Source organism: Aptenodytes patagonicus, chromosome 14, assembly GCF_965638725.1.
Source record: "Aptenodytes patagonicus chromosome 14, bAptPat1.pri.cur, whole genome shotgun sequence".
NCBI classification, from domain to species: domain Eukaryota; kingdom Metazoa; phylum Chordata; class Aves; order Sphenisciformes; family Spheniscidae; genus Aptenodytes; species Aptenodytes patagonicus.
Window position 1 is genome coordinate 16,413,189 of NC_134962.1, and position 27,274 is coordinate 16,440,462.

The following is a 27,274-nucleotide window of genomic DNA, read 5'->3' on the forward strand; positions in this document are numbered from 1 at the left end:
ATAGATGGATATTTTATATCCTTTGGGAGTCAAGAGTTGTTTTACACTAGTCCTTTGCTTACTTCAGCCTCCACAAATCTTAAGTGAAGGCTAATGCTAGTTGTTTTTTCCTGATTTGGAATATCCATATCTTCATAGCCACAGTATGTTTTCCTGTTGGGCTAACAGGAAAAGGAATGACATGTGATGTGCCGTAACCCTGTTGGCACTCTCCTCGCTTTAAAGCACAGGCTCTTTTGCTGGCCAGTCATCTGTGCTGTAGTCTTATCAGAGTGAAGGCATCCTGATCCTCACAATTGTTCAAAAAACAATTTAGGCATCTGGCTTTTAAATTTCAACAGATGTATTATAGCAGAGACTACTTTGATTTTACTGCATTTTCAGTAAATAGATGTAGTGCTGCTCACCTGCAGTAATGGCCAAGGGAGCTAAGCTGCATTCTGCTGTTAAAACCCTCTTTGTTTCCATTCCTTATATAAATATCCCTTGATGCAAACCTCATAATTGCTTCCCTTTCCAGTGTGTACTCAACGCTCTTATAATCTGTGTCTATTCTTTTCTTCCTGGTTGATTACTCAGCAGTTTCTTCTGACTTCTTACTTGTTTGGGCAAAACTGACCATGGCCTTAAAACTTATTTTAGGGGGAAAAAACAATAAAAATATAAAACAATAAAAACAGCTTTGTCAAACCACTTTTTACTTTGAAGATGAAACTTGAACAGTTAAAGTAACTGCAAATTTGCTGAACAAGTAAGTTGCCAAACTAGCTGTCTCTGCCTGGGCTTACTGGGTAATTATATCTAACATTTAAGAGAAAAGAACTTTTCTGCAATATGCATGCCTTCAGTTACAAAGAGGCTTCAGTGTTTTGGGGGAAGGAGAGGAAGCATTTGTATTTAAATTCTCACACACAATACTGCACTCAAAGTGCAGTATTAATATAAACAGGTTACTTTGAACTTTCTCTGAAATATCTAGTCTAAATTCTTCTTAATTGTCTGTAACTCACATACCTGTTGACAAAAAAAAAACTGTTGTAAAGGGGATGTGTTACATCTTACATGCAGTTTTTTAAACAAAACTTTGTATGTTTTACACTTTTTCCAAAAGCCTGTATTCCTGTGTTACACAGTGAGGTTTTCAAAACCATTGTTAAAATTACTAGGTATGTTAAAGAAATTTTTTCATTATGTGATTTTTTTTTTTACTGGATTGTTGAAACAGCAAATACACTTTGAATTGGTATACCTGTAAAGAGCAGTTTAGCCTGTTCTTAAAATTAATTACTAAACATAAAGCTTACAGCAGCCAACAATGTGCAATTATTTATAATATTTATATTATAATTAAATTGTAAAGAGCATGTGCCAACATATTTTCAAAGTTATGCATGTATAATATACAGTCACAGGATTTCATTCTGACCTAGTTGTATCTTCTATTCTTTCGAATAAATATGAAACAAAATTACCTTCTTCAGTAAGTCAGTTTTTAACAGATGAATCCCATTACTGAATAAAGTCACCATAAGTTAAATCGGTGTGACACTCTAAAGGTATCTCAAGCCTTTGATAGCATTTTTCTTCTATTTATACTCCCTGATTTTATGGGGTAAGAAGCTCCTTCCCACCTCTTCCCTTACCTTGCTTTAACCAAGAAGCACTCAAAGCTGCTTTTCTCCCCACTCTTTGTCATGACTTGTTAAAAGAGAAATAAATGAGGATCCTCCCTCTCTGCCTTCCTTTTTCTGAAAGTGTTTGTAGCATCTGGGCTGCGCTTCTCTAGAATTTCTTCTTTCTTCCACACCACTCACACAAAAAAATGTGGTGATGAAGTTTGCTGTCTTGGATTAAAATGAAGATGATGCAGTTTGGCCTAACGGCATCAGGTCATGCCATAGGGGAGGCTTCTGAGAAAGCACTCTAGTTAGAGGTGGAATTCAAAGAACTGAATCCCAAAAGGATGCGTTGACCAAGTTTCCTGCTGTGAGGCGGATTTATTTTAAGCAATGTTTGTTGAAACCTGCCTGAGTACAAACAATGGCATATGCAATTATGAAGTTGAGCATAATTTATCTAGTAATTATGCATTACGGTAGCATGTTATAAAAACAAACCAACCTACCTGGGAGTGGGTATGCAGTCACCAAAGAAATTCAGACAAGCATTTGAATGATTTATTTTTAATGACAAGATATTAATTCTGTATTATTCTGTATTATATCTTTTTATATGCCAAATAATTTGTCTTGTTTTCTAAGAAAATTATACTTAGGTGATCATGCTCTGAGTGTCTGTTATGCTGCCCCACTCTCTCTGACACAGTTTTCAAACCTTTCAACTAATGTTCCTAAATTTCAAATTCTGGCAGGTTTCTTGGAAGTGGATAGCAGCATGTGAGGGAAAAAGTGGCAATATGAGCTTACTATAATTTAAAACAAAGCAAAACCAGAACAAAAAAAAAACCAAAACAAACCCCTAATTACTTATGAAGACGTCTGTAATTTTCTACTGCAGAAAAAAACTTGAGTATGCATTCTCAATTGTTTTGGAATGACAGTTTCAACTTGTAGAAGTACTTTTTGCATTGCAATGAATTGATAAAGCAGACATACCTAGTTTATAGTGATTTCTCAAATTATATTTTTGTTCATAAAATGATTATTTATAACATAGTTTGAAAGCAATCATTATAATCTTTTCCTCTGACAAGGGGTCCAAAGGTCTGGTACAGTTAAACTGCTTGTTGGTGTTCACACATGATAGCCTGTTCACATCCAGTTGGTGACAGAACTGCTTGTCTTAAAGACATTTGCTTTTCACAGAAATCTAAATATTGTTTCTATTGTAATAAAACTAAACGGAAATATTTTAATAGTGATTGAAGAGCGTATGTTGTCTTATTTTGCAATTAAGTTTATAAGTAGCCCTAAGCTGGTTTTGAGTTGAAATCATATGACGTGTTACCATTAAAAATAGCTGTTAATACAGTAGTTTCTTACCGAACAGATTTGTGTGTGTAGTTGTTATATAAGCAAAGAGGAGTTAAATGCTAAAAATTAAGTTTAAATGTAGAAATCAGCTGGATGTGTGTGACTTGTGGGGTTATTGTCTTTTGCAATCTCTTTGTGCTTCTTAAAAGTGTAGTTCATTTATCATCACGGATTCTTATTTGACTAATTAATGTATTTTAGCCTTGTTTCCTAAGAAAATGACGTGTATACAATTCCACCTGCCAATCCTGTTTTGCTCTCTTCTTCCCCTTTTCCTGTGTGTTGCACTACAAACTTTCTTAATTGCTGATCCATTCCAGCTAAAAATTGATGGCGATGGAGGTATCAAAGTTGATTAAATTTCTATGAGTTATGAAAAATCTGGATAGATTATATACATGCATGGTAGGGAAGAGACTTAAATTAGTGCCCAGCTGTGAGAAAAGCTGCAGTGTGAGTTCAGTGACTATTCCTTGCTGGGTGCCTGGCTTGGAACCAGCTATTCTGCTTGCTGAGTCTTTTTCAGCTGGCAGTTAAGGGGAGCCGAAGAGGCATCGGGGTCAAGGTGTTCCAAAACATGAAAAGAGAAATAGGGCTATTGAAGTGCAGGGCACAGATGAATTGTTGCTTGCTGCTTCTTCCTCTGGAACTCCTCTTCTTTTTCCTGGTTAGCTAATGGAGCTTGCTTTAAGTGAAGAGCCTCTGGATTTTAGCAAGTGTGCAATAAAATAAGACTCTTCAGTTTTATTGTTCAAAAATAATTAGAAACTTTATGGCAGCTGAGAGAACTAAACAATGTGTAATGTAGGGGGTTTTTTTAGAAGTATTGGGAGGCAATAGATTCTTGAAATTTTACTTAAGCTAGTTGTTAGTGAAAACTGTCTCACTACGTACATACTTGCACATATGCATGTACTAACTCAACAAATGTTTGCAGGACAGTCATTTCAGATGTGATTAAGCTGCTAGAATTTTTTCTGCATAGTCTCAATGAAAATGATCAAAAATTAATAAAATTGTTTTAATGAGTGTATTTTGCAGGCTTAAAAATGAAAGTTAGCTTTAACGTGCTTCTGAATGAATGTTGTATGCTGTATGTGCTTACTGTATGACTTCAATTGAAAATTATCACCTTCAGTAATTGTGTTTGTATTATGTGCAGTGTAATTTCTCTAGGTGGAAAATAGCAGCTCTTCTGTAAATGCAAATTCCTTTCGGCTATCCAGTATGTCTGTATTGGTCTAGACGCTATTCAACTGCTTTCCTAAAGCATAAAGCATACCTAGTGAGTTTGGTAGAACTAATCACAGGATCAGAATTAAGAATTATCCTCTAAATTTTTAAATTTAGACTACTTTTGGAATACTTATATTAAAAGCTTTTTCACTCTAGCAGGATTTAGGAAAACGAAAGACATACAGAAGCATACAGAAGCAGGTTTCTCTAAATTTTGAAATTCACTTTTTAATTTAATAATTCATTTTCAGCTTTTTTCCTATGCTTGTGGACTGTGGTTTTCTTTTTCTTTTTTTTAAACCAAGTAATACTTGACATGGGAAGATAAACTTCTTACCCAGGACTTACGACATCAGAATAGGCAGATATTTTCAGACATAAGAGGTACAGTAAACTTTGCAATTAGAACATCATTCACTCAGTTAATTGGCAAAACTGAAGGGATGAAATCAAAAGACCTCTTTTGCCTAGGACATGAATATTTACAGATCATGTAATATTAGAGACTAAGCCCTTTGTAAACCATTTTCTGTGCTTTGGGGAAATGGAAAGGAACTAGAAAGAAAACAAGCGTGGTGGGTTTGTTTGCAGTATAATGTATCTACATGTCAAAAACCAGATTATTTAATTTTTGAGTTTCTGAGGATTCAAATGTTTACATTGTCTCTTCATCCAGATTCAAGATCCAGCCCGTATTATGGCTGGCAGTGGGTCCAGATCAGGACCATCCAGTGGGTTTTCCATGAAATCACAGCTTCAAATCACTGGTAAGCCTTTTGCAAGGATATATCTTTTCTGGTTAGATATGTAAAAGTGTTTTTCCCACAATTAAATGGCAGTTACTAGTATGTTGCATTTCAGGAAGTTTTGAGTTATACAAAACCCAAGAGAAGTCGCACAATAAAATTGATGGTGTTATGCCATCATTACTTGGCAGAAATATAGCTATTTTATTCAGGATTTTATCTAAAATGCATTTTGAAATGACACATTTTTGTGTTAAAAAAAGGAAGGAATAATTCTTTTTGAATGCTGTTAAGTAAATTGTACAGAACAGTCCTCTTTGAAATGTTATAATGTAATACGATACTGCTTTCAGTTACTAACACTTGACATAATACCAAATCTAATACTTTCTCCTAACAATCTTTTTACATCTCAAGCTAAGTGAATCTGAACTGCTGTTCATTAAATTTCACTTATTGCTTCTCCCTTGTTACATGTTTTTATGGCCACCATTGTAAAGGAGCTTTAGTAAAAGTGTTGGTGAGAACTTTACTGTAATTGAGCACCTGTAGATTGCATAGGAGTGGATTTACATGACATGCTTTGCTTTTTGTAGTGCCCCACCAACAGAGCAGCTGTTGAAACTTAGTTACCAAGTTTTCCTCACTTTTGCTGTCTGACAAATTTTACTGAAGCATAAAAGCTGAAGCCTGGGAATGAGAGATATGTGGATGTATGCAGGTCTGTGTTTAGAAACATCCAGGGTAAATTTTGCATCCTCAATGTGGAAGATCTGTGGATACATGCAGAAGTTTCACAAAGTTGATATTGTGGGGATGAATAGAATTGTCAAAAATAGATGGGAAAGCTTTAGACTAGAAAGGAGGCTGGAACTGAGTAAGTTATACTGGCTCTATCTGTCACACTGAGGTCACAAGCTTGTTTTTTCTCAGTAGGCCGTGAGACTTGAAGAGAAATCTTGTCCCTACAGGTTGATATTGGAGAGAAAAATTGAAGAGGTTTGGAAGGAGATACATGCTACGTATAGCTATGGAGAGCAGAGCTAAGGATTGAAGTGGTGATTGCTGTCTAAGGCTTGCTCCGTTAAAGGCCTGTGACTTGCATAAAGAAAGTGAAGAAATGTCTCGGTGTTTAGAATTGAGACTATTAGGATGTTTGAATGGCTCTTAATTCCTGTAGAAGTTCACTCACAGTCTGCAAGCAAACTATTTCCTGTGCGAGCAGGTGTTACCTTTTTGTAGACATTTCTGTAAACAGCACCCCGCACCTGCCCTACCCTCACCTCCCTGTTCTGCTGCCTTCATTAGTTTTAAATGAACTTTCAGGTTGTCTGGGTAAGTAAGAACCTTGAAAGTAGGTGCAAGACTACTGATTTGTGCTGCCTCAAAGTAGGTCTTGATGCCTTTGAGATAGCTGGTGATGTTGAGGCATGAGATGTCTATAATATAGAGAGAAAGAGTTTCCCTTGGGAGCGGTTCAGAGCAGTTTATACTAAGCTACTTCTCTAAATCTCTGAAGGAGCATATACTATAAAGGGAATCTAGGTAGATTAGCCATGTGGGCTTGAATTAGTCATCTTTTTTTTAAGGATGTAGTGCAGCTGAGGTGGGTGATGAAAACACAGGAGACCAAGCTGTTATTTGTTAGAATGGAGTGGAGTTCATTGGCCAATTGGAAATGATAATATCTTTGTTTTAAGTACTGTTTTGTGAGTTTAGTGTTGCCAAGCAATCCAAGAACAGTCCTAATCTAAGAGTGAAATGTCGGGGGTAGACTTGTGCACATGCATGCTGCTTTGGTTAAATGGAGGCAACATAGCCATGGTGTTTGGAAAGACAGGAGCGTTGCAGTCAATGATGTTGAACGTTTAAAAAAAACCACCCAAAACCAAAACAAACAAACAAACCCAAACCAAACAAAAAACCAAAACACACACACACCTGCCCCCCCCCTCCCCAATTAAAGCTCTAGAGCTGCAAGTCCTCTCCAGGTTTTGTTTCTAGAACAGTAGGTAGTTATTGGAACTCAGTTTGCCTTTAGTTAGCTTTTCTGTAAGTTTGCTTTGATACAGAAAACTTAACACTAAGTTCTTTTTCTTTATGATGTTCTTTTCACCAGACATGGTGGCAGTTTTCCATGATTCCTTAATGAGCAAGACAGATCATGTTTTGAGCTTTTTAACAAGCAAGTGTAATAAACTCCAGGAATTCTCTTGGCTGGTTGTAGGAGGAGGTTGTACAGGCTATTTTCTACTTTCAACACCTAAGCGCTTTTGTGGATCATATACTGATTAGTATTAATTATAGTGTCTGATGTTATAGAAGTACTGTTGCATGTTTTAGGCATTTGTGTGAGCGATAGCATTGTGTAAAATGATCTGGAATACAAGAACTTTTTTGTCCATCTAATGTATTTTTTTCTTGAGTGTTATTGTCAGGCATCAATGACCTGGTACTTGAATACTGAAGCACACAACTGAAAAATATTATTTGCAATTGAAATCTTACTGAGTAAATTATTATTTTTCTCTTTCTTAACAGTTATTTCAGCAAAACTAAAAGAAAAAAATAAATGGTTTGGACCTAGCCCTTATGTGGAAGTCTCAGTAGATGGACAGTCAAAGAAGACAGAAAAATGCAACAATACAAATAGTCCAAAGTGGAAACAGCATCTTACAGTGTAGGTTTGATGGTTTTGTTTTCCAATTTATTTGAGCTAAATTAATGCAATTGACAGTGGAGTTAAGGGATGCATTTTTATTTTAAGCAAGGCATTCAGTGTTATGTGATGTGAAGACATTTGTGTAATTTTTGGAGCAAATATACTGCAGTCTGGAATATGTATTTACAAACTATTGCATTATGTCCTATGGAAAGGACCCAGTGCTTATGAAGGAATACATTATTCTGTATTAATGTATGTGGCATATCAAAGGAGCTTTAATTCTGTGGGTAGTAAGGAAAGTAAGGTAATTTGATATTAAAACTGACAGACCCATGCATGTTTTTATTGTTACGTTTAAGGTTACGGTGTTTCAGAAATACCGCCGCTGAAAAGTGTAGCTGTTCTTTGTGTACCACTTTGTTGTGTACCATGCCATAGCACAGGTAGTTAGCTGTCTTGCGCCCATCTAAATTCAGTCACAGGGACAAAATTCCTGATTAATTTGTGCCTTCAGAGTACAAAACTAACATTAGATTGAAGATGAACACAGCTGTTGACGTTTGCTTGGCCCAGTATTTGTGTTATGAGATGATAGGAAGTGTAAAGCACAGAAAAAAAATGATCTGTAGCTTCTATAAAATTTAGTTTTCTCTTAAGAATGTGTCACATGGAACGTTGGGATAAAGGTCAGTCTTGTGCTTGCACATTTGCTTATGCTTAAGTTCTAGATTATTATTCTTGAGGTACCTTGAACATTTCTGCCTGATGAAGACCTTTTTTGTGCCTGTTCTTTTCTTGTAATTCAGATTATTATGAAGTTTTAGTTACTACTATTTATCTTACTTTCCACTGCAAAGAAGTATTTTAAGAAAAAGAAAACCTTGTTCTTTACATGCATATCAATGTGCAAGAGCAGAATTTTCTTTTAGCTTTTAAAGCCTGCCTTTTTTTCTTCCTTTTTTTTTTTTAAATTGAAATGTTTGTGACTTGCGCTGTGCAAGTTCACATAATAATACGTGGCAATTTTTGCTCTTGTTCAGTAAGCACTGAACAGAGACACTCAATGCATATCAATTTCATTGAAGATTACACTAATGCTGCATGGAACTTAGTGGAGTAAGTTAATCGTTTTTTAGGAAACATTTTGACACAGCTGCTTACATTCAGATTCAGAATAAAAAGGAAAAATGTAATGGCTTCTGCAGATGGGAATGGACCATGGGCTCCTCTTCTAGGAGGCAATCTGTTAGGTGGAGCTGCATATTCTGAAGGGAGTGACTGACTGTGAACGTCTGGACTTACCAACTATATACAAGTGAAATTGTCCACTGAGAAAATAAACAGTCATTTGTAATACCTGTTTCTCACAATTAAAATAATTTAAAAATATATAAATGTTAGAATGTTCCTTATAGAATATCAGTATTAGAAATTACTTTGAAGTTGCTGTGACAGATTTAAAAAAAAAAAAACAAACCACAGAAATGTGTTCATACAATGTCAGTAACTGATACTAATGTAAATTTGTTTCTCTGTTGTAAGGCTTCTCAAAACTCAAGGGAGCATGAGGGGCAGGTGAATATTTTACCTCTAAGAGCAACTTTATAGGAAAAAAAAAGTTTTGTGAGTCCATTCTTAATTGTACTATCAGCTGCTTTGTGATGCTCATCTTTCTGCTGTTGTCAGAATACTTTTAAGAAGGAAGAGGAAACTCTAGGCTTTTAGGTTTTTCTTATCACTGGGAGAGTTTCTTTATTCTCCAAGATTTGCCTGATCACATACACTGTCTCAGCTGTCATCATCTTGCTGCAAAATGTTTGGTGAGATTTAGCAGTTTTGAAATGAGCATGGTTTGCTTCAGCTTGTTTTGGAGCTAGATGAAGGAGGACTAAGTAACTGCTGTGGTAGAAAATATTTCTGTTTGCATGTGTTTCTTCTCTAGTAAGGGGCTCTCCCAGTACGTAATTGCTGGCATAGATCTGGGAGTGGAGGGTCTTGCTGCGTAGGTAATCCTTGATCAAGAGCTTTCAGGTTTAGGGAGTGACTCTGCTGATGGCTTTTCTAGGAGCAGAGATGTACCTTCTCTGCCACAGGTTGACAAATTCAAACTGTGTGTTTGGCAGAGGTTACAGTATTGTGGTTTTATGACCTAACCAGCCCACAAGATTTTTCAGAGCGCGCTTTGGCTCTTGTTTGGACTATGTAGAGGCTTACATTGCCACTGTTTGTACTGTGCCTGCTCTCTGGAAGGCATCTTTCCAGGTTGTAGCACCATGCTTTGAATGAAGTTCAGATTTTTGTGTCACTAAAACAAGTAAAAATTTAAGAAAAGCCTCAGGGAAGTGAAAGGGGGGTAGAAATAAATGGTTGAATTCTTCTTTTAATTACTTGATTTGGAATGAAGAGACACTGTTGTGATAGTTGGGTCCATAAGGGACTTTTCTGGTAGTAAACCTGGAACCAATTCTCCAAGGAATAATCAAATTAGCACACTGTAGAAGTAATACATCCTACTTCTGGAAATGGTGAGGGAAGTTTGTGAATTGTTAAGCCATGGAAGATGTAGCGTGTTCTTCTGTTCTCAGTAAACGCATTGTGAAGTCAGAAGTATACTAGTAAAATGTTAAATAATTTTGTATATATTCCTGCTTCTTTGTCATAATATGATGTAAGTATGTGCCAGCTTATTAGGGGAACATTCATCTTCTAAAAATACTTGAAATAATTTTTAGTATTTCCGAGTACTTTCCTTTTCATGGGATATCCTAAAATTTTCTGATAACCTCTTCAGAAAGCAAATTTGCTGTCTTCCCTCTCTGTGTGCAAAATTCTCCCATCAAGGTATGCAAATGCTTAACACTCATGAAATGTGAACCTGTAAGAATCAGTCTTTTTTTCTAATCCTGGTTACACTCAGATGCTAATTGTGAGCTGGTAGTTTTTCTGTATTTCCCTTAAAATAGTGGTAATAAAAAATGTGCTCAGCCTAAGAACAGTCTTGCAGCAGTCTTGATTTACATGACGTGTAAACGTGACTGCATACTAGAATGTGATAATTAGAAATGGTTTGATGTTACCACCATTATTTATTTGTTTTTAAATAATTTTAAGTGATGCTTGAAGTAGATTGTTGGCAGGGGAAGTGGGTAAGCAGAGCAAATGCCCTTACAGAGTGCTCAACTTTTTCTTTTCAGAATTGTCACTCCTGTAAGTAAATTAAACTTTCGAGTCTGGAGCCATCAGACATTAAAATCTGATGTCCTTCTGGGAAGTGCTGCTCTGGATATTCATGAGACTTTGAAATCAAACAGTATGAAACGTAAGTATAAGATTAACAATACCTTGGAATGCTGCAGAATTTGTCAGGAATTGTCTGTTAATGAGTGCTGTGTGCAACTCTGTAGATGGCCCTTAAGAATTCCTTTTGTTGCTACAGATTGCATTTATGAGCTGCTTCCTACTTTTTCGGTGTAATCTTTTTTCATTATACACAGTCTGTTCTGGTGTCATTGAAAACATGGTATTTTTCACTTTGCTAGTATGTGCAAGAGTGAAAGTCTAATTAAAGACAAGAGTGTTTCCTTTTATATAGCTTAAAAATGAAAATTCTTATATGTTCCTGGTGCTAGACCAGGAAATGTGTAAATTTATTTTTGTTTTAAATAGTGTTATAGGGATATGTTGTATTGTTTCGTGCATCTTAGAACTAGTTAGCCTTTAGGCAGTATGTGCATCCTATGAAGCTTGAAAGAGAAATACAGAATTCTACACACCCGTTACAGAATTTATGTTGCTACAGTATATAGCTTTGTGCTATCATACTTATGTTCTGTCCTTTAAAGAAGTGTTTGCTTCTGGATTTTCAGATGTGGGCATTGTAAATGCAGCATGTTGATAGTGTAATAAGCTGTTCTCCTGACAGAATGTTACTGTCCTGCTGAATCTGGGTGAAAATTACCTTTGGTAACTACATTGTTCTGTATGACACCAGATGACCCTGCTGTAATTCACTGGGGTTTGTTTCAAACCATTTCATCAAGAACATTTATTAACAGTTCTGTTTCACTGAAAAAGTTATTTACCCTGAAAATACCTTTGGTCTGGGGATATGATGCAAAATCTTCACATTCTAAATGGGAATCTTGATGTCATTAGATAAATGTGAAGTATTTTAATCAGAAGATAGAATTGATATCTGTTCTGTATGAAGAATAAGGTGAATTACATTTCCTAACTATAGGTTTTTGAGGACAGGTGTATTAATTGCTTTAGAAGTGTGAGCAGAAACGTGAGACTCCATCTCTGCTGTAATTATAATCCTTTCTTTAGGCAGCAACAAGCTTATGCTCCAGTTTTGCCCTTTTGGAAGAAATAACTTTTTACTGGCATCTGGAATTTATTAGTTTTACCACACAAAACATAAAAAATTATGGAGAGACAGAGCTGTAGTTCTGGGTTTTGTTTTGTTTTTTTTTTCCCTTGATCACTGTGGTCTATGATTGGCTGCTTGAATAAAACGCACTTTTTTGTCATGTAGTAAGACAAACTCCCATTCTTTTCTGTACTTTTTAGTTGAGCAGGTAGTGGTGACATTGCATCTTGTTGGTGACAGAGAACCAGCAGAAGTGGTAGGAGATTTGTCTGTCTGTCTAGATGGGATGCAAGTAGATCCTGAGCTTCTAACCAACGGTGATGCCTCAAGTACAAGAAGTAAGTAACTTTCAATTCAAATGTGTCCTCTACATATATCTGGTATACAAAGCTAGCTTTTCTGGAAGTTTTAACACAATGTTCTAATCATCATAACAACAGCGGTTTCTGTAACTTCCTGTTTGTAGAGACCAGAACTCTTACGCATTTTTATTTGGGGTGGAGTCATAGTCCACAGTGAAGATTTTCAGCCTTACTGTAACGAAACTAAGATCAGTATCTTTATTTTCTGGACTTTGCTAACTTATATCTGGCAATCCCAAACTTTAATGAAAGCCTCTAGCTTCCCTGAATGTTTAATAACATCATAAACAGAAAAGACTATAAAATAAGTTAGTTTGATCTCATAATAATAATAATAATAATAATAAGTATTCTGCTCACTAGGAGACATGGGTTTATACTTGTTTTTCTTAAAATATCTCATTTAAATGAACATTTTCATAGATTTTGTTCCCTGTGGAGTGCTGCAGAGAGGGATCCACTATTTGTTTAGTTGGTGTCTTCAGTTTCAGATAACTAGTATGATTTTTAACTGAAAATCTTGAATACATGTAAAATGTGTAATTACACTAAAATAGAAAGTAAGGGGTTTTAATTCCGTTGGTGCAGGTCAGGCAACGGAGCATTTTTGAGGGTATTGTATATTGCAAAGTAGAAATAGATAAGAGGTTATTTCTCCAGAAAGCAGCATTGGAGAGACTGTCTGCTGTAGCAACTAGCTAGGCAGTTAAATGGCAATTTTTAGGATTCTGGGTTTTTTTTAAAGGACTAGAGGAAGTTGCTTTGAAATTCTGTCTAAGTATCGTAGGAAAATTGAATTAACACACTAGCTTTGTAACCATTATTTCTTAAAGCTTTTAGTCCATCTTTTTTTGCATCTTGTTAAAAGGATCAATCACATGATCTGATGGTGTGGGATTTTTTTGTAAATAAAAGCCAAATGCTGGGATTGTGTGGGGCTTGTAGAGCAGGGCTGAGGTGTGTTGATAGAAATACCTAGTGAAAGTAACAAATTTTCCTCTTATGCAATATTTGGTTTTCATCTGTGCTTTCTTCCATTTCCTGAAATTTGCCTACTGAGAAAAATGTTCTAGCAAGTAGAAAAAGGCATGCAGGTAGTGGAGTTGAGTACTATATACAGTTTTGGGCTCGACAGTAAAGACAGACATTGACATACCAAGCCGGAAGTTCAGCAGAGGGTTCCCAGATAATCAGGGGACTGGAGCACGTGAGGAAAGAGTTTAATCTTAAAGTAGTCTAATGCATTCTTATTGTACAGGCTAAAGGTACTTACAGGCAAATACATTGTTTATTGAGCAACTTTTTAAGTTAAGATTTCTGTTTCTGGGATTAAAATCACTTCTGTGCACAGCCCACTAACAGCACATTATCATAAGCCTTTACATGACTACATCCTTGTCTTTGGCTTAGATCCGTACATAGTTCCCATCAGAATTGATAACTGATTTCTTTGTTAATGACATTTGTTTAATTCTATGGAAATAAAGTATTTGTGCTGTCTACATGAATGAGCAGTTCTGTGCTGCATGTTCAAGTATTGCAAATGTTGGCACAAAAGGCAAATATTTCCAAGCTGGCTGAATAAGCAGTTGCAAAATGTTTGCAAATCTAGGTTGAGCTGCTATAATTCTGTTCGGAGTGCAGCCATATTTTGTACCTGCTTGAATGCCTTTATGCTAAATGATTTACAGAGAAAGGGAAGGGTCTGTGCTAGAGAGCCCTAGAAAACAAAGCCCCTGCAGTTGCTTGCTAGCCAACCAGAGAGAAGATTTTAGAGAAGCTGTTGCCCTTCCTGCTCTGCCTGTCGTCATTGAAAAGGGAGAGAATATGAAAAGCCAGCTCCACTTGAAGAATGGAGAACACTGTTCGATGTTGCTACAAAGACAGGAGACAATGTTATTGAACCGTGTGTGTTTGGGAATATTCATACAGTCAAATGATACCCTGTTATATCTTCCATAAGGTGGAATATTACTCACAGTGGCAGTGATTTAAAAAAATGTATACACACACACCCCTTTATAGACATGCAAAATGCATACAGTTTTGAAATAAGACAGTAGATAAGCAGCACATAGTATATCACCTCCACATTTGAAAGAAATGTGAGCATTAAAGACTGCTTCTTTTCTTGGAAATGATTCAGAATGTTGCTTCTACTTCTATTGTCTTTTTCTTTTTGGTATTTAAGGTCCTACACAGAATGATAGCTCCAAAGTAAGGAATGATACACGGTAAGACTTGTTTCCTCTTTTTGTTTATACTGCCTTTTAGTGTTTGCAGTTTTGAAAGAGTAATTGTATGTTTTATAAAGAAGACAATTGAAAAATTTAAGTATGCCCTGCAACGGTATCTGTTAAGATCTGAGCTTATCCTAAACAAAAACACTGTACCATTGTACATTCACATATTAAATTGTTTTCCATATGAGTCCCATCTTCTAGCTTCAGTTTGCTTCCATACCTGACTGATCTTTTGGTTTATTTCCCCTTTGTGTTCCTCATCCTTCTCCCAATGATTAACCAAAGTAAAATATATTAAAAAAAAAAACAACCCACCCACTGGTGAGTAAATGGTGCTGGTTATTTTTACACTGTTTTGCTTTATAGCATGGAGGTATCAGAATTGTATTTAGTTTTGTTAAGAAGATACCAAAAGCTGTCTAGCAGTTGCGGTGTTTTAAGGTTGATATCGGATTATGTACCCTGCTGCTTGGTAGGATAAAAGTGTGACCATACTTGATGGTGGATTAACCTGCAGTGAGCACCATGTCACTTTAATTAGTTCCCAGTACTACAAGTATTTTAAGGGTCTGTACAATGCACAACACCCTTGGATGACATCTGGAGTAGCTAAGTTAAATTTCACTTTTTTTTTAACAGATCATAACTCTCTTAGCTATGTTGTCTAAAGTCTTCCCATGAAAGTTTATTTTTGTTCTGTTTCCTTTTCATGCTCAGAAGAATGTTTCTGTGCTTGGGTATTCAGAATGCCTGAGTGTGTAATAATATCATAATAATAGTAATAATAGCTGATTCGGTTTTAGTACCAACCAGTGGGGGGTTTTGGTGTTCATTAAAGGTCCATTTTGAGGATCATGTAAATGATGTGGAATATGCCTAGCAGTGGTTATTGTTACATGTATAATAATGTTTTGATATGCATTGTTATACCTTAAGCCAACTGGTCAAATACACTAAAGATAAAAGGTTGCACTTTTGACTTCAACGTTCAAACAGCAGCACTATGCTCTCTGGGACTGAGGAAAACCTGGGCTATAGCTCTTACAAAGTTCAGATCATTAATGATTTGTACACGCTTTCAGTCATTTACTTTGGTGTGGTATGGTATGAATTATGTGCACCACACCTGGTACAGAGCAAAAGTGTGTTTGACAATGATATTGAGGTCAAGTGTCCATGATTCTACTTGATCCTCTATGACTTGTGATGTACTTAGGCTTACCTACTGGTTTTTATTTTGTGTACATTTAAAGGAATGTAATTTCAGAGGTACTGGGCTGAAACCATAACCTATGGTTTTATTACTGATGACCTATGTACTTGACCTGTCAATCCACTAGAATTTTAGTTGACAATCTTTTTATTTTGCTCAACATATTCTGAAAATGAAATGCTTTAGAAGTAAAGATGTAGATACCTGTAACTCTGCTTAAGGAGCTACAAATATATCAGAATAATACACTGCTAGGTGTAACTGAACAGTACAGAATGGGTGAGAACTGCTATTTAGTTTAATTCTTATAAAGTTGAGAAGCTTATATTCATAGCTGTTGGTCAAAACTTTAATGCTTAGTCCTAAATTCTCCAGTGCTTTCCAGAATTGAGTTTAGGGGGGAAATTGGTGTATGCGTAATTAAGTTTTCTAAAAATTCGAAGCATTCTGTGTGTTCTGAGCATATGCTAGCCCTGTGGAGCAAATGCACACAGGCTGTTTTCAGGTCTTAGCTTCCCATCTCATTAGAGACAAGTGGAATTCATGGGTGGAAATAGCTGAGCAGCAAAATCCAGAGCCTGGGCCTAAAGGCAGGTGTATCGAGTTGGGAAATGGAAGAGGAAATTTGAGTGACAGATGTTATATACATCTATTTCACAACCTTTTCATCAGTTGAGGTTTCATATACCTCAGGAGATAAACTCTTAGTATGTTTGTACAGATGTATAGTTTTTTGTAATTATGATGAATGTAAGAATCTCACCTAGTCATGACTGTTACATTCTAGTGTCTTCCATAAAGTTTGATGGCATCCATACACTATTAGAATAGTTCTCCTTTCTGTCTTTTCCTGCAAAAGGACTAACTCAAATGGCTTTGAAAGCTGTGAAGATGCTGTTCCCAATGAAAACAAGACTGTTAATGGCAGTGATTCTCCATTACTCACAAATGGAAACTGCAAACCTTCTAGACCTCCCAGGCCTTCTAGACCACCTCCACCCACTCCCCGTAGACCCACTTCAGTAGCTGGTACGTATTCTAGGGCCAGGCATTCATTTCAAAGCTGCACACTCTTTGAATGAATGTAGCTGTTTCTGATGCTGATTTTTAACTACATTTTTTCATGGTAAATTCTTTGGCAGATAACTTCGGAAGGACGATTTTTTAGCTTGCCTTCAGTACATGTTGTTTAATCATTGTTCCTGTTTTTAAAAATTTCTTGCTTCCATGTCTGCTAAGTAATGATTGCAGTGATACTGCTACATAGAGTGGAGCTGGGACCAAAAGAACACAAGTGAATGCTACTACTGCACTAAGACATCCGCTGAGTTTGAGGCTTGAGATGAAATCTGCTGAAGGACTCACAGAACTGTCTCAAGTCGATAATACTGGGTTTTGAAATACTAGTTATTTGTTTCTACAATTCCAGTTAAATTCTGTGAAGTAGCAGCACTTAAAACATTCATTACTCTTTTGCACTGAAATGGATAGAATTTTTTTTTTTTTAATTTTATCTGATTATTTAAAAACTACAAACCTTTAAGACTAATAGTCCTGAATAGTTAGTTGCTGTTTTTAAGGTAAATCCTTTACCCCTATACACTGCAATCTGTTTCAATAGTCTCATTATTACAATTGATAAATGCTGAGTCTGGATGGGAAACTGCGATACAGTAATTACTTTAAAAGATTAATCCAGTGTAGTTCAGTAATAACGCCTGACTTACATACAACTTTTAATCCCACCCACCAAATGACATTCAGAAAAAACTGAAAACGTTTAAAGAATGTATGTATTCCCCTCCCATTCTGATAATTTCTTTCCATGCATGTCAAATCTCTTCCTGAAAATTTTATGCTTATTATCTCTTAAATTATTCTTCCAAATAATAAATGGAAAATAATTAACTCATCAATGCAAGAAAGTAGTTTTTTGTTTATAATTGTTTAGTGTTTACAGAATGCAGACAACTTGCTTTGGTAAATGTGATTTATTCTATCAGAAATATCAAAATTGTGCTGTTGATGGCAGTTCTTGGATTAAAGCATTTTTACAAAGTGAGACAAAATTGCTTTTTAGTTTTTGTGCAAGTTGTAAAATGTGGCTCTATGCGTGCACTTTGAAATACCAGTTCTTGCATGTTTACTTTTGTGTTTTACAACTTCTAAAATAGATTGGTGATAAATATCAGTTAAAGGCTTTTTTTTTCTTCTGTCTTTGATATCTCTGACATCATAGCAAGTGTAAATGGTCCTTCATCCACATCCACAGAAAATGATGGGGCCAGTGCAGGATCACTGGCAGGTATAGCTGCAAACACATCTTCAGAACAGAGCCCTGAGGGGGCAACAGCTGTAACAACAGCTCCTGCAACTGCTGCACTCACCACACCTCCAGTATCAAGACAAGTCCAGCCGGTAAATCCTCCACCTCAGGCACTTACTACAGTCAGTCAAGGTCCTCTTCCACCTGGGTATGAGTTTAATGATTTTTTTTTTTTTTTTTTTTTGTGCTGACATTTCTGGTTTTACTTTATTTTGCTTACAGTAGGTGTAACTAAATATTCATAACATCTGCCTTTTGCTGCATAACACACCCACCCCACCCCGATATTAATTTGGAGGTTTTCATAACTGTTTTGTCTGGTAGGCCTTCAAGCATGGTTTATTCAAGCGAAGAATTAATCTTTCAGATATTTTTGATACTTGTCATACGTTCCCATGTCAGTGAAATACGGAAGTTTTAAATAGTGTGACAGCTTGCTGTCTTCAAATTAGAATGAAGTCAGGTAGTAAAATACTGGTATAGATAAGTAGAAGAAAAGCTGCTATTGCAGTACGTAATCTGTGATACGTCGTGAAGTTTTGGACGTCATACTGCAGCTCCTGGGAGTAGCATGGGCACACTGTTATGTTTCAGGCACATGTGGAATTTGCCAGGTGGTTGGTCTATTGCCTCAAAGCTCTCATTTAGATCCTAAACTTAAAAAAAAAAATTAAAAAAAAAAAAAAAAATTCTGGACTCTTTGAGTGAGGGAAAGCAAAAGCTTCCCAATGTGAATGGTGTAATTGGTGAAATATCTGCCTTACTTTGCAGGCAGTTGAACCAAAACGTAGGAGAGGTCTGAATTACCTTGCTTACTCACAGGATAACTGTGAAATCTAAAAGCAGTCTTGAAAACATAGGTTGTTGCTTTACCATTTTGATTTCAACAGAAATGGCAAATTAGCATGCTTTTTTCCCCTGTGATACTACATTTGATGCAAATACAGGGGTAAGTCAGTATCCCAAATGCTGCATATGCAGGAAATATGACCAGTGCCCTTATGATGAACTCTGCATATATGTGATCTGTGCAAAATTTGCATATTTTGAGGATTTAAATTGAATTAATGTTACTTTAAAAGGGGATTATGCTCTACAGATGATTCTGTTCAACATGTTATTGATATACTTGATATTGAATACAAAATTTTGCTTCACTGCTTGCTAAAATTGTACGCGTAGGCCTGAATTTTAGCTGCAGTTTTCCAGAAACTGAAGGTGGTCATGTAGAATACCTTTTGTATTCTCGTTGACATAGAATTACTGTTAATAAGAACGTTGTACCACTGTGTACAGCATTTTGGTGCATCTTGTGAACAAGTGTTAGCTTCAAGCATTTTATTTAGAAATAAGCATTTTATGAAAACAAACACTTCTCATCTTTATACTGTAGATGAATGGTTGGAGTAGTTTGATTGGAGGAAAATGAAAATGTTTTCTTTTCAGTTGGGAGCAAAGAGTAGACCAACATGGTCGAGTATACTATGTAGATCATGTTGAAAAAAGAACAACGTGGGATCGGCCAGAGCCTCTTCCTCCAAGGTGAGCCAGGATAAGTCATATGATTGTCTAGGATATGCCTGGATTTTCCAGAAGTTGACTGACAGTTTACTAAAGCTAGAAAGCATGTTTGTAAATAGAAATGTGAGCCCAGTGCAAACAATTGCTCCAGGTTGTCTCCAAGGAGTTCTGCAAAAATGCATAGCACATAGCATGGAAAAGAGTTGAATGTCAAAAACAGAATCTGAATTTCCTGCCAAAGATTAAGCAAGTGCATCTTTACTGAGAAATGGATTTAAGTTAAAGACAGCAGACACCCCCAACTGTAAGAGAGAACCAAACCCACAGAAAAGTATTTTGGGGTTGAGGTAACTATCAGCTTGAGCAGGAATGCCCTTGGTTATCTCTTTATCCTGAGGTTACTGTTTGCAGGCCTTTGATCTTGTCTCAGGGTTCCCAGCTGCTAATTTACTATGTTCTTATAAAACAGCTTTGGTTATTAGGCTTTTCCAGCTGCTAGCATCAGAACAGCCAGTGATGTTAGTCTCTACGTGGAAGCGATGTTCATATTTGTTCTATGTTTCTTATTTTTTAAAAAATGTAAGAAAAATGTAAGAATTATTCTGTTGCACTTCATTCATACTCAAGTGGTTCACACACTCCTCAGAATTACAAAGTAAAAACGTGGGACAGTAAAGAGAACTTGATGCTAAAGAACAAAAACTGGCAGATAGTCTCATAAAGGGAACACACCTGTCATACTCTATTTTGAACTCTTTGAGAGGATTGACTAGTGTATTAAACTTATTCAGAATGGTAGTGTTTTCACTCAAGTTTTGTAAATAGTACTGATTTAATATGAACTGAAAATAATAAAAAAAAACCCCAACCCAAAACCAAACCAAACCAAAAATCCAAACCAAAACCCAATGCCCACATCTTCCTTTTCTGCCAAATTAGGGTGTGAGGAAATCTTTTACAGCACAAACTGTCAGGGGTTTTGCTGTCTTTTTAGGAGAAACCAGCAGACTATTGTCTTACAGGTTGGGTGGCATAAATGCAGTAATGACAGTATAGTATTGACAGTGGTTTGTGTAGCTCTTAAACTATTTCAAAAAATCCTGAAAGTACAGTAAATGGAATGAGTCTGACTTGGTATAGTATGCAACAAAGCAAACGTGAGTCACCTAAAATAATTTTAGGTCTTACATAGTTTTAATGGAGGGTAAAAGGAGAAAAAAATGTCTGCAGATGAGCCTATGCTTTATATCCACTTCCAACGTACTGCCTGTTTGCCTAAAAGTGCTTCTGAGCCCTTAAAATTGTGTTACTGAGAACTGTTGCTTGTAATTTTTTTAAAGCTGGGAGCGACGAGTGGACAACATGGGGAGAATTTATTATGTTGACCACTTCACTAGAACAACAACATGGCAGAGACCAACATTAGAGTCTGTCCGAAATTATGAGCAGTGGCAGCTTCAGCGCAGTCAGCTTCAAGGAGCTATGCAGCAATTTAATCAGAGATTCATATATGGGGTAAGGAATGTAATGATGACTATAAAGATTAAGTAAGAGAGGTATCTTTTTCAAATTTTCAACTCTTTAATCTCTCTTCTGCATATTGAAAGTATATATGTATTTGGGTTTTGGGCATGCTTGTGGGTGACTTTTCCCATAAAGATACCAGACTTTGTATGGTTTATTCTTTATGATAATATAGTATCTTTGTGTGTGTAGCATGGCAGGAAGTAATAATTGGTAACCTCAGTTCATGTCCTTGCAATGACTGCAGGCAGCACATGCAATGTAATGGTTTTTTATTTGTCAGCTGAATATAGGTGGTGTTCTTTGATAAAATTTATGTACAATATTGATAAAAGCCATTGGTTCAAAACAAACTACAGCTTAGTAATAAGCTGGTTTATTTGTATTGCGTCTTGTATTGGCTTGGCCAAAGACCTGGAAGGTAAGCAAGCTCACAGGACATGTATTTCTGCTTTGGGTAGAACGAAATACGCACAATGAATGTTATAAAAGCAGGGAAATTGAAAATAATCTTTCCAGAATTTTAAATCCATTGTTTACCTCTGATGAATAGTAGACTTTAGATAACTCCAACTCATGCTACTAGTTTATCAAGAATGGTGTAGGTTCTAAATTTGCCATATGTGTAGAGAATAAAAATGGACCTCATAAATGGTGGTAGGGAGAACTGTACTGAATGCAGGAATGAAGTGGTTTGCTTTCTGATTGTTTTGAGTGCTACTGTACTAATTTTCCTTCTGCGTAGGCAGGGGCACTAAACAAAGAATAATTATTTTCTTGGCACTGTAGATAATTAAGCATGCCAAGGTCTGTAAAATAGGCCTTCTCTGTGGAGAAAAATAAATTGTTGGCATCTTTGCTTATATGTAACATTAACAAAAATACATTTACTTCAATAATTCATGATGGCTATGGTAGAACATCTGGAAAGCAAATGACTAGTCATTAATGCACCATTTGTTTTGTGACTTGCAGAACCAGGACTTTTCATCCACACAGAACAAAGAGTTTGATCCACTTGGCCCTCTGCCACATGGATGGGGTAAGACTGACTTGAAAGTGTTTCATAATGCAATGTAATTAAACATTAAAGTATACTTCTGACAAATTATTTTGTCAGCTGTTCTAGCCTATTTTTTTAAAAATGAAAATCTGGATTAAATATCTTTTAAAATTAAATCTTATCAAATGTGCTGCTAAAACAGAGTCCTGACAAGGATGTGCAGTTTCAAAGTAGATTAGAAACTACGAAGTATTCTGGTTTACTCCCTGTAACTATCACAATAGCTTCTTTCACACTGTCATCCTTTTTTTACCACTTTCATTAGGCAGGATTCCCCCCACCATGCCATTCCTGCCAAATCAGACTCCAAATCCCCTCTAAATCAGACTGCCAAATCCCTCCCCAAGCCAATTCTTGGAGAGTTTTGTTTGTCTGAAAATGTTTTTTTTATAATGACAACTAACCACTTCTTGACTTGCCCCTCTCCCCGGAATAAATTTGTTTTTGTACTTTACAGGGTTAACAATTTACAATTAATATAATTGGGGGGGATTACAAAAATGTAAGTGTAAAACTAATTGCTGGTGTGACTATCAAGCAGATACAAGAATTCAAGTTTCATGATACACAGGCAAAGTTCTCAGATTGTGTAATTTTAAAGCAAGTAATTACTTGGCAGAGTTAGACCTGGACTTTTGGCTCGTCTGTTTTTCAAACATAACTATTTGGATTTTTAGTTCTGGTATTGATGCAATTTCATGCCATAGAATTGTTGTTCCTCACACTTGTGCTTTGTTGCATTACATATATAACATTTCAAAGAAAGTTCTTTAGGCTTTCCATTGCCAAGGAAACAACAAAACTGAGTTTCCACATCGTGTTGAATTCTGCTATCAGTGTAACTCTCATAGACAAGTGTCTGCTTCCAGACTCCTCTTGTAAACTGAAGCTTTTTACCTGTGGTAGTTGGATTTTGGCCTGTTTTTATAATTTGTATTCTATATTCTGTATTTCTTTTGGAACACTAAATAAAAATTGCATAAAGGCTGCAAAATGGTACAGAAGACCAAGCCGGGGCATTTATCATAAGCTTTGTTCAATCATGGGCATACACTAAACTATCTGAGAGAAAATATAAATGTATTTTCTTGGAAACTGCATTGATCATTTTTTATTCCCTGCTCATAATTTGAATATGAAGCCCTTGTACTTTCTTGATAATTGTGTATACATCTGTTACCTATTTTGTGTTTACTGTCTGTATTGCTTGTAATGTATGTCACAATAATCAAAGCAGCTGGAATTTCCTGTGGAGAAAACAGCTTACACTGTATCTTCCTTCCAATTAATTTTTTCCTACAATTGAAAAATAAATAGCATAGTAAAGGATGTTAAGACGGAAATTTCAACTTCATCAATATTTTAATCCATACAAATTTTTAACTTGCAAAAATAATGAAAAAACTTTTTAAAAAAGTGCAAACAGTAGGCCAATAGATCTAATGAAGGTAAATCTCCTGTGATGAGCTACTTCCTTCACGCAAATGTTTATATTGCTGTTATGATGCCCAGAATCTCTCTTGTGGTCAGGATTGTTGGTATAAGCAGCGCAGGTAGAGATAGCTGAACTTTTCAGGGTAAGAATTGAGATACAAAGAACTTACCTATGAACACTATTAAGTGCAGCTTTTCACTGAGGATTGGTGATGGTGCAGTTTCGTCTGGCTATTAGCAGTCAGTAGTATTAAGACAGGTTCCTGTTTGTGAGTAGCCTATTAAGGAATAATGTCAATGAAAGTGAAAAGATACTAAGTCAAAGGAGGTACAGAGAAACCTGAAGACAGTAGAGGCTGTGGCGGGGTCTGTTGATTGATTTTATTTATTTTATTTGATGTAGTCTCAGCAATACATTAAGCAGGTACCGAAATTTTTCCTTTTGCATCTTTTCAGAAAAGAGAACTGACAGCAATGGCAGAGTGTATTTTGTCAATCACAACACACGAATCACTCAGTGGGAGGATCCCAGGAGTCAGGGGTAAGAAATCAGTTGCAGCTTCATGTAAGTCTGGAATGAAAATGTAACAAAGTAGTGAGACTGAGAGCTAGGAAATGCTGCTCACAGCTGAAACATGGACTGTCCTACACAAAGTTCAGACAGCCCATTAAAATATTAAAAGGTACTAGCCAAAATGGAAACTGTCAAAATACTACCTAGTAATAGTACAATTACCAGGAAAGTCTTGGTCAACAGCAGTAAGTTCATTCCCAGAACAGCTCCTACTCTTTTTATAAGACATGCATGTCTAAACATTTGTATCACTGGGGAAGGGAGGGATTTCTTTCACAGGGTGATGGGATAGTGCAGAGGATCCTGAATAAGAATTTGATTATTTCCTAGACAGTCAATAGGTAAGAGACAGAAAGAAGGCAAACTTGAAAAACTGCAGCACCCCTCCTCACACCTTTCAAAAAGGGGGGGGGGAGACAGAAAGAGAACTTGAGGCACTACTAAAAGTAATGGGAGTACTGTTTATTTCTGTCTCTGGTCACTGACTCTGAGGTAGGGAATGTAGGCAGGAAATTGAGGGTGAAGGGTGTTCAGTCCCAACTCCTCTTGTTTGAGCTGAAAATTTCCATTTGGTGAAGCAACTTCATCTGTCCTCTATAGAGCAGGAGTAAGAGGAGGGGGAGTGGAATAGTCTAGTATGTGTAGAGGGGTAATAGCTGTAGCCAGAGATGACTTTTCCATCCCAGTCACGTCTGCAGCAGCTGACTGTGTGGAGAACACTATTACTCTTAATACAACCCAACAACAAAATGTGCTGGCTTCACAGCTAGAAATGTGGTCCTACAATGTAGTTCTATGGTGGGAAGTCACTCTGAGAGCACTTTGGAGTGATACTACTCAGGTCTTCCAAATATATTGAGATCTCTTTTTGTTTATACCAAAATTGAGTTGGAAGTTGTCGAAAAATTATACAAGATCAGTATTTGCATTTTATTTTATTTTTGTCATTCTGAAACTCTTAAGTTTTTGGCTACTGTGATTATACGTGAGGTACCAAAAGCTACTTATTAAAATCATGTCAGTTTTCGAGTAAAAACCTAATAATTAGAAGATAAAATTCTGTTGTTTAAGTGGAGGAAACATCGATAAACTTCGCTTACATTTTTCCCTTAAGTTTCTATTAGCTGTCATTCCAGGTAGTGCAGCCAAATGAGCTAATGTTTATTAAAACAGTCATTTTGGTCTAATTGAGAGCTGATATGAAAATTTAAGAGGAAAAAAAGGCAGAATAAATACTGAATGTAAAGTTTCTCAAGCCATAGTTTTTCTAGATCTGCCAAAAATTTTACTGTCTCAGGTATTGTTCAATTGACTTAATACATTAAGTTGATCAGTTACCATATATTTTCTTGTCTCCATAGTCAATTAAATGAGAAACCCTTACCAGAGGGCTGGGAAATGCGATTTACTGTGGATGGTATTCCATATTTTGTGGATCACAATAGAAGAACCACTACATATATAGATCCCCGCACGGGCAAGTCTGCTCTGTAAGTGTTTTTAACATTATACTAAGTTTCCAAAAATGAAATTTAGCATGTGTCATTTTTGCAAGTTGTTTTTTTTCCTCTTCGCACATTTTTTTATGCAGAAAGTTTTACATGTAGTAATGCTTCTTAATTTTCTGTTTTTTTTAATCCACTGATAACTGTCCCTGAAGAAGGCAGTGTTTTGAACACCTCAGAATCCTTCTTGCCAAGTAGTATATAAGATTTGAGGGTAATGGAGGAGCTTCATCAGTACTGTTGATGACCAGATCCATTCCTTCCAGTTAGTAGTCTTTCTTTTTAAAACTACACTCAGACCTTTCTTTCTTTGATTTTTTAGGAACCAGAATGGAGTTAAAACCAGAATTTAACTCCCAACTTAAATTAACTGAATGTCATTCCATCCTTACTGTTAGAATCTTTTTTACAGTTAATAATCAGATACTGTTTAAAAAGTACTGTGTATGCACTCCACAATTTACAAAGGAAGATCTTTTTTCTTTGTTTAAAAACAAGAAAATTACACCCCAAAATAAAAAAATGTGAATAAGAATCTTCCAACTCAATAGCCAACTAAATCATACAACTATATAACTAATACATTTGCAGGCTTTTACTTAAATTACAAAAACACTTTTGAAATTCATTTTTTTTTTCTCCTTTGGTTCCAGAGACAATGGACCCCAGATAGCTTATGTGCGTGATTTCAAGGCAAAGGTCCATTATTTCAGATTCTGGTGTCAGGTACGGATTCATTTCTTGGGAATATTTGTTTGCATTTTTGGGTTTTGCTTACATGCTTTAAATGAACTCTTCAATGCCTTGCAAGTAAAGGTAATCAAACTACTTCAAGGTTAAATGTGAGTTAAATTAGGAGGGAGTAAATACAAGACTTGTATAAACTCAGTAAGCTTTAAAGCTATGGCTTTAAAACTTCTTAGAATAAAGGGAAACATCAGTATAGCTACTCTTTTTTTTTTAAGTGGTGGGTTTCAGAATAGTGTTTTCTGTCTGCTGTTAATAAGGGAATATATGGAGGCACAGTATTTTTATAGTTAATACAAGATCTACTTTCTGCACAAATACATACTTCTGGAAAAAAATGCAGGGTATTTGACACAAACATGCATGTCTAAACATTGAAGAATATACTGTGTTGCATGTTAGTGTGCTCTAACATAATACCAAATTCCGGTGTGTCAGTCTTGGTCCTCTAAACTCTTATATCAAAAGATTAAGTAACTTGGTGTTTAGGAAAAAGTCTTAGGTTTAAAAGTTCCAGTTTTCAAGAGTCAATGAATTATCCTTTGAAAAATAGCAGAGAGACTAGCCTAATTTTTCACTTTGAATTTTGTGCATGATAACCCAGATTTTCTAATTTTTTATTAAATTCTGGGGTAGAAAGCCTGGCTGACTTAGAATATGTTATTGATCTTAATGTTTTCCGATGTCTTATAAGAGTACAGTATTTGAACCTGTTCTAAGCAGGATCTGGAGGCATGTATAGCTCACTGT

General features: G+C 36.0%; 1 protein-coding gene across 4 annotated transcripts in view; it reads left to right on the forward strand.

The window, feature by feature from the left end:
• Nucleotides 1–27,274, forward strand: part of ITCH (itchy E3 ubiquitin protein ligase) — a 63,695-nt gene that overhangs the window by 22,781 nt on the left and 13,640 nt on the right. For 2 of the 4 annotated variants that reach the window (XM_076352492.1, XM_076352490.1), the window contains 13 exons: nucleotides 4,906–4,996; nucleotides 7,517–7,655; nucleotides 10,835–10,959; nucleotides 12,213–12,350; nucleotides 14,566–14,608; nucleotides 16,690–16,859; nucleotides 18,070–18,304; nucleotides 19,603–19,698; nucleotides 21,018–21,192; nucleotides 22,177–22,243; nucleotides 24,155–24,239; nucleotides 25,634–25,762; nucleotides 26,431–26,503. In XM_076352492.1, the coding sequence (XP_076208607.1) occupies nucleotides 4,927–4,996; nucleotides 7,517–7,655; nucleotides 10,835–10,959; nucleotides 12,213–12,350; nucleotides 14,566–14,608; nucleotides 16,690–16,859; nucleotides 18,070–18,304; nucleotides 19,603–19,698; nucleotides 21,018–21,192; nucleotides 22,177–22,243; nucleotides 24,155–24,239; nucleotides 25,634–25,762; nucleotides 26,431–26,503 (1,545 nt within the window). In that variant the 5' untranslated portion in view covers nucleotides 4,906–4,926. The remainder of the gene's footprint in view (nucleotides 1–4,905; nucleotides 4,997–7,516; nucleotides 7,656–10,834; nucleotides 10,960–12,212; nucleotides 12,351–14,565; nucleotides 14,609–16,689; nucleotides 16,860–18,069; nucleotides 18,305–19,602; nucleotides 19,699–21,017; nucleotides 21,193–22,176; nucleotides 22,244–24,154; nucleotides 24,240–25,633; nucleotides 25,763–26,430; nucleotides 26,504–27,274) is intronic. The other 2 variants (XM_076352491.1, XM_076352493.1) reach the window with 2 other exon arrangements.